Genomic DNA, 11,822 nt, shown 5'->3' on the forward strand with positions numbered 1-11,822 from the left:
ACATATAATATATTAAGAATATATATAAATATATACATATATATATATATATATATATATATATTAAGGTGCAGAGGATTATAATTATGACAAGCATCAGATTATATAAAATATTGTAGACTAAAACAAAACACTGGCTGTTACACTGGTTCAAATGTTCATACATTTATAAAAAACTATGTATATATGTTATGTTATGTTATGTTATGTTATGTTATGTTATGTTATGGATATGAATCTGAATCTGAAGTGACAGTAAGTGAACTGACCTTACACTGAGGCTCAAGCAGACTGTAGAGGACACCTTTCTCGCGAATAGTCAGGAGATCACTCATTACAATACATCCAGGAATCAGACTTGACGCCATGACAAGACTCTTGTTTTCACCTCCTTTTCATTACTGCTGCCTCATCCTTTCTAATCCACTGAACCCACTCAGCCTGAATACATTAAAACCTGATCCTAAACGTAACTGGTTTGAATGGCAATATTGTGCCAGTGCAGCAGCTGCCATGCAAATATATTTGACTACTCTGTGTATGCACTGTAACTTTTCTTTACTAACTGTATATACAGCCACTAGCAACAGATAGCAAGAAGATGTTTGTAAATCAAGCAAAATTTGTTAAAGGTACAATGTTTCACCTGTTAAAGTGTTTGTTCTCTACTTAGCTCCTCCAGCATCTTCCCATTAGAGATGAACTCTGAATACATTACTTGTGAAGGCTAAGTTTCAATCACACATACTTCACCCATTCAATGTTCTGTACCAGTATTAAAGATAAACAAACTAATTTATAACCAGTGGTGGAAAAGTTCTGTACTTACGTTCATTTTTGTGGTACTTTACTTTAGTATTTCCATTTTATGCTACCTTATACTTCTACTTCGATACATTTTAGAGGGAAATAGTTACTTTTTGGTTTTTTTTTGATTTTTTGTTTAACAGACAAATCCTTTATAAATGATTTTACAGTGTCGTAGATTAAAATACCCAATATATAAAATAGTTGTATTTTTAATCCCCAAAACATTGTATTAAAAATGTTTAACGTTAATATATTTGGGAATAATATATAATATTACATTTTTGTTTATATAATGTACTTTTACTAAAGTTACATTTTAACAAGACTTCTATTTGTAAGGGAGTGTTTTGACACTGTGGTACTTCTGCTACTGGCTACACCTGCTATCATGATCCTGTGCTACAGTAAAAATAAACAGTGGGTGTTGGGTTTGCACATTCAACGGCATAGAACACTGATGCTTTTGCGTTTCCATTTTCCTCAGTTTAAACAACATTTTACTAAAAAAGTGGACATTTATCTTGCAGCCATCAAAGCAATTAGTTACAGCAGGCAGCATTAATGGCTTTGGCGAAAGCTGTGAGAGGAAGAAATTTCAAGTGTAAGGAAATGTCTGGAAGTTGATAGATCAAGTTGTGCAAGAGCATTGAACTCTCATAGTTTATATGTCATTTGATTGTACATGTTACAATACCCACAGAATTAACCATCATAAAACTCAAAGGGCTTATTGGTTGGATATAATCTTGCCTAATAAATATCTCTTATGACTTCCACATGTCAAGTCTGTCTTTGTTTGCAGTAAGAACCATTTTCTCACACTGCCCCAAAACCTGCATTCACTCAAACAAACTGTGTAAATGTTTCCTGTACAAAAGGGGACACAACATAGTTATAAAACATGAAAAACACATTTTATTTCACATGTTGGATAGTAACAATCAAAATAAATGACATTTGTTAGACTTTTGAGTGCAGTGATACAAAGAATAAAAAGTGAGTAAAATACAACAAGTGACAATTAGATGGAAAATGTAACTTCTCTGTGACTATTACACACCACTTCTCCATCTCCTTCATCACCATCTCCTACTGTGTCGGCTCCTCCAGGCGTGGGCCTCTTCCGCCTCTTATTGAGCAGAGGGTTGTTGGACATGTCCAGGTCTTTGATCTTTACCTGGTCATAGTCAACACGCATGGTGGCCAGGGCGCTGGTCATTTCCTCCTGATAGAAGACAGAAACATTTTATCTGTAAAGCAGGTGCTTTACTGCCACCTTGTGGCCATATTCTGAAAAATAGATAAAACGATCTAAAAAGATCTAGACAGTCCCACCTTCACATCGTCCCACAGCTCCTTGTCCTCGGTCAAAACACGAGAGGTGTGGAGGGGTGTTGGAGGGACCACCATTGACTGCTGCAGTATAACAAACAGAAAAACCTTATAAACAAAAGGGGGAATAACATACAGATCTTTAGACACAGGGCTAACACTTACACTGATCCAGGGATGGTTCACAAACTGTCCAATGGTCATCCTCTCATTGGGCTCTGTCTTCAGTAACTGAATGATGAGCTGTTTTGCTACAGATGACATAAAATAAAACACAGTTAAACAACATCAAGCATTTAATCCAATAAGTCTTTAGTGCAATATGGACCTATAATGTGTTAACTGGAGATGTTGTGCAGGTTGTATTTAGGCAGTGGTAACAAGCTCTAAACCCAACACTGTCATGTTAGGCCGTTTTTAAGTTCTTATGAGGAACTTTCTTGCTTATTTACACATCTAGCAGATAAGGGGGCAACATCATCATGCATTCAGAGTTGTGTTTCTGGTCACCTGATGAATGGTAAACATACTTGTATTTGTATCTGGTCTACCGATCACTCTCTACAATGCTTTACAACACTTCCCATTCATCCATTCACACCTTCATGTCAGATTTACAGCCAATTTGGGGTTCCATATCTTTCCCAAGAACACTTGAACAGGGGGAGTCGGGACTTGATCTTGACCTTCAATTAGTAGACGACCCACTCTTTTTGGACTTTACCAATTTAAGTCTCTGTCTCTTTAGCTGCTAAATGCTGCACTATGTTCACCTGCTAGTCACTAAGTTTATTTATTTGTCGTTTGGTGCTGGGTAGGTAGATGTCAGTTGATTAATCAGAGCATTTGCTCTTTGCTGAAAACAGCTGCTTGTGGGCGGTGACGAGAGCGAACAGAGAGGTGATAATTCTCTCGGGTTCGTCACTACCAGTGACACAGGTTCACTTACACATAGTCATTTGCTCCATTTTTGATATAAATATACTGACTAGAGGAGCTTTAAATTGGAATATTCATTTTATTGTGAATATCATTCACTGTATGCCATATTTGTTTATTTTTGCAGATTTTCATAGAAAGTAAGAACTTGGAAATTTACACAACCCACAAAAGTTTTGAAATATTTTCCTTGTTATTTATAAATTTAATGTCCAAAGCCTGACCTTCCTCAGAAACATCAGCCCACTCAGGATTGGGGAACTCGTATTGACCCAACCTGATCCTCTGCTTCATGCCTGGAGAGATCGCCTGACCAGTGTTTGAGTAGAACGGAGGAAACCCACACAGGCTAGGAAGAGAAGAGAAGAGAAGAGACTATTTCACTTTGCTGTCTTTTCTTCTTTAATCAAAACACAGTGTTGAACATTAACATACAGTATACTAGAATAGCTATAAATCTTTCATCAAGTTGAATCAGTTGCAGACGCACATGATACTTACAGAATGTACATGATTACGCCCAAAGACCACATGTCACATGACTTGTCACTATTCTCCGGCCCAAGCACTTCTGGGGCTGAATGACCAAATAGACACAGAAAAAACCAACACAATGATGTGTAGAATGAAAGACACACTCGCACAAAAGCACATCAATATACACACACAACATGAAAAAAGGTACATTTATAATAGTGGCACAAATGTTGTGTTTACCTACGTTCACTGAAACGTATTATTGTGATGACAACACTCACCAACATAATATGGAGTGTAACATGGAGTCTGGAGGGAGTTGTGCAGTGTTGTCTCCTTAGCAAATCCGAAGTCGGTCAGTTTTAGTGTAGCGTTACTCTCCTTAGTGGTATAGAGCAGGTTTTCAGGCTGTAGAGTGCACATAATAAATGATTTAAAACAATGTGGGAATTTTTTCTTACATTATCTGTGAAGAATTATTTTCACAGCAGCAGTACCTTGAGATCCCTGTGAGCAATGTCCATGTGATGGAGGTACTCTATGGCTGTACCGATGTCGTGCATGATCTCTGACGCCTCTGAAGGACACATATGAGATAGACGTAAAGTGTACAGGACACAATGTAGAAATCCATGAATAAAACTACTTAATATGAACTCTAACCCTCTAACCCACCTCTCTCTGTGAAGGCCTGGTCCCCTCTGGCCTGAATGCGGCTGAACAGCTCCCCTCCCTCCATACTGAGACAAGATTAACAAAGAGATCAGAACTGGGGCAGTGAGGGGACTCTTGGCAAACAACCACAGTCCTCCACTGTAATCATGATTCGACAACAAAGTAAGTCATTGTGCCTCACAATTTACTGTTCAAATGAGTCCAGTTCTTCTGAGCCAGAGCGGACACAGATGACTCAAGCTGTAAGGACACATTTAAAGGGGAATACCACCCCAAAACTGATTTTACAGCCAGCTACTATGTTAGATTTATAGTAGAAAGTTAATACAAATACATAAGATGTGAATTATATGACGCCTGATTCCATGTGCTCAGTTTGTTTTTGTTCAAGACATCATATATGAAAAAAATTACTTTATTTCAAACTGCAGCTTATAATGTAGCTGTGTATCAGAAAGTATGTTGTGTTTGAATCGTGCTACATACAGGTATGAACACAGCCCAAAAAACAATGAGGATACGGTACAATCCAGTTATTCAAGCCATATTAACATTCGGTCAGTGATGCAAATGAATCCTGTAAAGTCTATTCTGTAGTAAACAAATAGCACAACAACACTTGACAACAGTCTGTACGAGATCATTTCCAATTTGTCCATCTGTTGCTCTGCTCTGCACTGCTCTCACTTTTATTTTCACTAATTGTTAATTAGTAAATTGTAACAATGGAATCTATGTATACAGACAGGAAAAAAGCCCGGAACAGATGACAAAATAATATAAAATACCAATATATATATATATTTAAGTCTTTCTATAACATGTTCTGTGGGAGGATGTCATTTTATATTTATTTAGGAAGAAGCCTCATGGAACAAAGAACAATTTCTAAGTTTTATTTAGGATACAAACAAAACCAGAAACAAAGAGTGTGACACAGTTCACATATTCTGTTTAGCAACGTTGTACTTTTCCCAAAAGTCCAAAATCAAATGCAAGCCAGGTGTGGGCTCAAATCAAACTCAGCTGGCCCTAGTTACCATACCAGACATTTCTAGATACAAGATACTAGTTCTGAACTGGGATTCGTAGGAGGCGTTCCATTATTCACGTATGTGTACGGCTTCATACGGTCTGTCAGCTTAGAGACTTTTTCAAATTCATAAATGAACACAAAGCTCTACTAGGAAATATCCACAAATCTATTTTAGTACTGATTTCCCATTAAAGACACACACAATATATGTAACTTAGAAGTGGTAATGCTCACCACTCCATTATGATGAGGAGACATTTCTTGCCCTGGTGCATGTTCTCATACAGGCTGAGTATTCGGACGATGTGGGGACCTCCAGAGACTCTCCAGTGCAGCTCAACCTCTCGTCTGGCTTTAGGAGTATCATACAGGATCTGCTCCACGTCACAAAAACACAAGTCAATGAAATGCTTCTGTTACATGTCTGTATAACGGCAGATCAGCTTGATTGATTTAAAAAAAACATATACATAGTTTGATATTCTTGTCAATAAATCAATAAACACACAGAGACAAACACATGCCCTATTGTGAAGACACTCACTGTTTATAGCACTGTTAGTGGTCACTATTAAAGCCATTAATCTACATTAAGAGAGAGAACATTAAGAGTGAATACTTTAAGAATGCATTTAGCAACATGCTTTTTCGTTAAAGACGCAGGGCTGCAGCCCTGATATCAGACAGAGGAGGAGGATATCCTCTTTTCCTAGACATGCAGACCCCAGCCCAAATCCTTGGGTACATAATTACAATGGATTTAAGCACTGGAGGAGGAAAGGGGCTCAGATATGGATGTTTATAAAGGCCTTTCTGGAAAAATCCCAGCATTACAACTCACAAGATTACTCAGTGCTAGCTCTTAACATTTCATCATACCTTTTCGGTTGTGGTTCACCACCCAAGATATTCCAAAGAAAACATGTGGAGGCACTCATGGGGCTGTGCTTCCTGTTTGTATTTTCCTAAGGCTTTGGTGCAACTCTACACACAGCTGTTTCTTGACTTACCAGCTCTGAATTCCTCAGTTCCTCAACTCATATTCCCAAGTTGCCTTTAAAAAAATCACTGCTAACCTTCAACAAGCTGAATACTTCATGTTGAGTTAAAACAAATGCAGATTTTGTTAAATGTCAGAGTCACAGATGATGATGTGAAGTATTAACAGAGCAGATCACTGTCTACACAACAATTGTGGAAATTGTGCCAAAGCATCCCAGACAGCACATCACTGTCTGACAGACACCTCCACTGTCTGGTTACCTCAGTAACTCAATTTGCTGTCATATTACTGCTGCATGCATCCATGGTTGAATTAATATTTCATCTGCGTCACATAGCATCCAGCCAACACCTCAAAGCATCACAAAAATCCCAATTAGTGTATTGTACAAGACACCATTGAATGGTGGAGATCACAGAGAAGAAATGAATAATTGATGGGACTCTTTCTTTCCAGTGACAGCAGCCTCCAGAGGACTGTTTAGATCACACACAGGATAAAGAAGCAGACAAACACACACACACACACACACACACCTTGAGGGCACATTTCTCTCCTGTATTCTTGCAATAACATTCCAGCACTTTGCCATTGATTCCCAGGCCGAGAACCTGAGCTGTGATTTTATAGTCGTCTGTCACTGCATTTTTCCTGAACTCCAGTTTAGAGTAAGCAGGTGGTTGAAGATCAGTGAGGCCGCTGTCCAAGCTGCTCCCCAGGCTGTGGGAGTCACTGTGGTGCGCTGTCCCGTGCTGCGCAGTAATTGGATTGGCCGACTGCTCCTCCTGGTTATGGTGCATTTTTTTTTTCTTGTAAAAAATCAACAGTGATGCAGAGCAAATCGCATCAGTCTCTGCCACAGAAAATATCCGGTGTCATCCTAGTTCATTCGCGTGCTGCCAGAGGACTTTTGTACTTCCCGACAGAACATCTCGACCCACTTTGAACACTGCAGGAGCGAAATTAAGTATCTATAAAACCTCCTTGGAGCACATAAAAGGGCGGGGGTCTGAAATCGCACCGTTATACTGACACAAATAACTCCAAAAGACTCTCTGGACCGATGTGTAGAGATCGTGAAATACACTAAATGGCTGAGAGGAAAGAAAATGGTGAAAAGATCTGGTACCCCTGCCTGGTCCTAATCACGGTTATCTGCCTCTTTCTGCAGGGTACACCAACCTCTCCAATTCCCTTACGTCAGCGCGGAGCGGCTCAAATTCATTTTCTTAAAGGAACAACCACGCGTAAAGACGCACGGCAGGGTACCAGTGGAGACAGCAAAAGAGCAAAAGCCAGGACAATAAATTAATTTACAATGTACAATGTTAAAGTCGAGGGAAGTCCAGGTGGAAACTGGACCCCCTAAAATAATAATGTTCTGTCTCCTTAATACAAATTTTGTGGAATCTCTTCCGGCTGTGGGATAGGAGTGTCCTCACCACACCCTCATCCTGCAAAAAGCACTGCCCATTATTTATGTAAACTGTTCCCTACATGTAGTCCGTGAATGAACCCATTAACTAAGAAATCAAGATGGAGTTAAAGGTTGGTATTCAGGTTGGTAGTCTCCAAAGGACATCGAGGCAATACCACCACACAGAAAGGGTGCCAAGAAATCCTTTAAATCTGAAACGAACCTTTTGTCTTGCATGACTGGCTGTGCTTTTCTCTTTCCTCACAGGAGCACCGATATGTTTACAATCACATCTCATTTGTATAAAATGTATTACATTAAAATATTGCATTATGTTGCATGTTTAGGACTTTGTATGGTGTCTCTTCTTTCACACTTTTGAGCCAATGTGTAACAACAGCCACCCAGTGTCTCTAATTTCATGTGAAAGTAATCTGTCCGTGTTACCAAAAACTTGTTTGGACAGGCATCATAGCTGGCAATATGAGCAGTTGAAAACAGAATCAAACCTGTTGCTTTGGTGCTGCCAGATGTGACCCAACTTGACCATTCAGTCTTCAGAACTACATTTTCTTTTCCTTTTTCATAATAACTAAACAATAACTAAATTTACGTTACATTTTGACGTTATTGGACATGTTATTGACATAAAAATGACTCATTATTTATACAGACTTGTAGTTTTATTTTCAGCACAAAAAATAAAGAATATATTCTTGCAGATTAAATTATTAGTCTATAACAGTGTTGTAGCCTACATTGCATTATTTGTATTCATGCAAACAACTTATGTAACAACATTTCCACTGATTTATCATTAACTGACAACATGTTTTGTAAGTTTTTCTTTGTGGGTGATTTATAGAAATCTGCTGTTTAAAAATTTAACAGCTGGATTTGACCTGATTCAGACTCTACTGAAGTGATAACAGCTGCAGGTTCCCTTTGCTGTGTGGCTGTATGTAGCAGACTGTTATCCTATAGTAAAGTGTTGGCTAACCCTGCAGGGCACGGTCCAGCATGCGCTCATCCTGCACAGGAAAGGGCATGGTGACACGCAGCTGTCTGTTCCCCTCCATGGTGCGCTGGATGGTTTCATAGGCGTTAGAGTTTCCAGACCAACAGCGACGAGCCACCTGTGGTACACAGAAACAGATTAGAGCTGGCCAGCAATCATCTACAATTTGAGCAGTTTTTTAGTGGGACCGGAACTCTTACCCCATTGGAGACGTCCCAGTTGAGCATCAGACTGGCGCGCTTTGCTGCCTCCTCTGAGCCGTCCAATAGCAAACCAAATCCTCCATTCATTACCTCACCCCTGTAGGTGAAATCAGAGAAAAAGTAATAAACACACTGACTTGGTGACAGACTTTGCAATCAGCAACCACACCCCTAGATGCAATCCTACACACTGGACCTTTAATGATTCACAATAACCATTCATACAGATTAGTATTTACTGAATGACCAGCAAGCCTTACCAGCCAACACCACCACCGTTGTGCAGGGCTACCCATGTGGCGCCCCTGAATGCATCACCAACAAAGTTTTGGACCGCCATGTCTGTAAGGGGGAGACACTGTGAGCTGTCACTTCACTTTTTAAAGTTATTCCTGCAGTGTTACTGGTTTATATTATATGAAGAGAGAGAGTAAAGGTTGGAAAAAGGAAAAGGAGTCTGTGTAAAACTAAGGTTATGAGTTTGTGGGAAAAGCCACAGAGCCACCCACACAGCTACTGTATTTTTATGTCAGTCTTAACTCTAGGACTGTAGCGCATGTTGATGTTTTTCATGTGTCACAATGTCTCCACTCCCAAGTCAAGTTACAATGCATCATTGTCCACAGAACAAAGCATAAAACTGACAACACATGACAAATGTTACAGTGGCTTTGTCCTGTGTACTGTCTAAGCCATTGGTTTCCTACAGAAAGAAGAAAACCTTCATCGTATGTTGGTAAAAAATAAAAAATTTTTTAGTTGTTTTTACCTTCCAGTCGTAGTTATTAAAAGTTAGTAAAACATATCTGTAGAGACTTGTATCAGAGTTACATGTTTGTAAAATAGACAAATTGGTAAATTAAACTGTAGATGTATCAAACATACCTGCACAGAACGCAGATCCATCATACACATTAGAGGTTTCTCTGAAGGGGCTGTCTGTGCCACTGACATCATGATGGTCTCTGCTAATAACCACAGGAGCCTGAGAAACAGAAATAACATCACTGTTGAGACTCCAGTGAAACCTTTATATCATTCAGACCATAGGAAGCATGAAATAATCTTCTTAACAGACAATTTATCCTCTTACTGAAACTCTTCCATCAGCGATAGCCTGGTTGATAGCCAAAGCGATGCAGACTCTTCCTTTCTGGTCAGAGTAGAGGATTCTGGCTTGGGAACCCACAACCTAAAGAATGAGAATACACAGAGGAAATCAGCTCATTGCAGCTATGTGTCACTTCATCAGATTTGGATTGAGAGAGCAAATGTGGGCATTAATTTCCATTCATTTAAGTTACTGGCCATTTTGTGCTTTCCAGCCTCTCTGATCCAGCGGATGTTGTCATTGTACTGTTGACGGATGCAATCAGTCACGCTGGCACTAATTTCCTCCAGGACAGTAGCAGCAATATTGTCCGTTATGGAAAGATCTTGGGGGTCGCCAGATGTGCACACCCAGCGAAATGGACCAAATCCCAAAGAGAAAATGTCCCTGAAGGACAGAAATCACTGTTGTCAAGTAGAAAACATCTGACAACAGTTTTTTTGCTCTGTCTCTTTCTAGACTTTTACTTGAATTTTCTATTAGAGGGTCAATGTTAGTTTGAATAAATAAGGAAATGCCTCACCCCATAATGTGCTGAACATATGACGGGTACCGGAACTCTGTTGCTCCTCCACCAACCTTTTCTACTTCTGCTCCTATAAAAAAAAAGAAACACAACCCCCTTTATTGGTCTGACATGGACTGAATGATAATGGTGATATGAATGTTATATTACTGACCAGCTCTCTGGGCCTCCAGGAGAAATGCGTTGCCATAGTCCCAGAAGAACATACCAGCATCGGACAGCTTGTTAATGGCCTTAACTTGTCTTCGAAGGCTGTGATTGTATGTAAAACACGTGGTATTTTATTTTAATAGACCCGTATATTGCAGGAAACACACCATAGCACAGTCCATCTGTGTGATTCATTTTACCTTTCTTGGACCATGGTTCGGAAACGATTAGGATCAGTCGTCATGAGCTGGTTTGCTTGGTGGAAGCTCAGCCGGACTGGGTAGTAGCCTCCGTTATATGGGTTATGAAGTGATGTCTGGTCTGAACCCAAATCCACGAGGAGCTCCCCTGTCCTCTCGTACTCCAGCAGCAGCCTCTCCCTGGTTGGAAAGTTATTAAGGTAGGGGAAGATGTCAATAGTATGTAACAACAGGTGGGTCTTTCACTGCAGACCTGGGTCTTTGTGTCTGTGTAACAGAAAGTTTTCCCCTCTCACTCACCACAAGTCTACAATGTTGCCATGGAAACCCAGACTGAGGGGAGTCTTGGAGCTCTTGGCCTCTCTGAAAGACACAAAATAATAAGAGTTACTGTATTTTACAGCAGACAGGTTCTGTAATGGGATACATTTAGTCTTTTCTGTGGACATATACAGTATATACATACATATTATAACCCAGGTAGCAGTTGTAGGATACATTTACTCAAGTACTGTACTTAGTACAAATTCGAGGTACTTGTACAATACCTGAGTACTTTCATTTCATGTCACTTTATACTTCTACTCCTCTATATTTCAATGGGACTTTTGACTACACAACAATTATTTAACAGCCATAGTTACTAGTTACTTTTCAAATAAAATAATTTACAGACAAAACATAAAATGAGCTCATAAAATATGATATAATGGAGTAGATTAAACTACTTAACAGTATGTAAAGTGGTTAAAATTACCAACACCTTGACTAACAGCAACATTAAAAAATAAGGTAATTGTTCGCCATTTTGGAAAATATGCGTATTACCTTTGTTTCTAAGACCTGGATGAGAAGATCAATACCACACTCATAGAGTTGTATGATTGAAATCCAACAATCCAATCACATCCTTGGATTAATTTTT

General features: G+C 39.3%; 2 protein-coding genes across 2 annotated transcripts in view; both read right to left on the reverse strand.

Annotated features, from left to right (window-relative positions):
* Positions 1–1,702: 1,702 nt before the first annotated feature.
* LOC118328793 (MAP kinase-activated protein kinase 2-like) lies at positions 1,703–7,538 on the reverse strand. The gene is made up of 10 exons (XM_035662693.1): positions 6,809–7,538; positions 5,504–5,643; positions 4,234–4,298; positions 4,056–4,135; positions 3,840–3,966; positions 3,583–3,658; positions 3,306–3,430; positions 2,308–2,393; positions 2,146–2,226; positions 1,703–2,035 (listed from the first exon to the last, which is right to left on the reverse strand). Exons 1-10 carry the CDS (start codon positions 7,070–7,072, stop codon positions 1,832–1,834), a joined length of 1,248 nt encoding a protein of 415 aa, XP_035518586.1. The 5' UTR covers positions 7,073–7,538; the 3' UTR covers positions 1,703–1,831.
* An 826-nt stretch (positions 7,539–8,364) lies between these two features.
* uroc1 (urocanate hydratase 1) overlaps positions 8,365–11,822 on the reverse strand; it is a 7,225-nt gene continuing 3,767 nt past the window's right edge. Inside the window, exons 10-19 of the mRNA XM_035661248.1 lie at positions 11,198–11,260; positions 10,898–11,077; positions 10,702–10,799; positions 10,545–10,617; positions 10,219–10,408; positions 10,004–10,102; positions 9,796–9,895; positions 9,171–9,252; positions 8,908–9,007; positions 8,365–8,825 (exon numbers count right to left, since the gene is read on the reverse strand). Coding sequence (XP_035517141.1) covers positions 8,685–8,825; positions 8,908–9,007; positions 9,171–9,252; positions 9,796–9,895; positions 10,004–10,102; positions 10,219–10,408; positions 10,545–10,617; positions 10,702–10,799; positions 10,898–11,077; positions 11,198–11,260 — 1,126 coding nt within the window. The 3' untranslated portion in view covers positions 8,365–8,684. The remainder of the gene's footprint in view (positions 8,826–8,907; positions 9,008–9,170; positions 9,253–9,795; positions 9,896–10,003; positions 10,103–10,218; positions 10,409–10,544; positions 10,618–10,701; positions 10,800–10,897; positions 11,078–11,197; positions 11,261–11,822) is intronic.

The sequence above is a fragment of the Morone saxatilis genome, unplaced genomic scaffold (genome assembly GCF_004916995.1).
Source record: "Morone saxatilis isolate NCDOM2014 unplaced genomic scaffold, NCSU_SB_2.0 Contig18, whole genome shotgun sequence".
NCBI lineage: Eukaryota > Metazoa > Chordata > Actinopteri > Moronidae > Morone > Morone saxatilis.

Bases quoted from the DNA above. Each gene is read 5' to 3' on its own strand.
- LOC118328793 (XM_035662693.1), bottom strand. From the start codon at position 7,072: ATGCACCATAACCAGGAGGAGCAGTCGGCCAATCCAATTACTGCGCAG. The intron at 3,967-4,055 runs GTACTGCTGCTG...TGCACTCTACAG, and splicing joins TTGCTCACAGGGATCTCAAG to CCTGAAAACCTGCTCTATAC. The intron at 2,394-3,305 runs GTCAGGCTTTGG...TGTCATCTGTAG, and splicing joins GGCTGATGTTTCTGAGGAAG to CAAAACAGCTCATCATTCAG.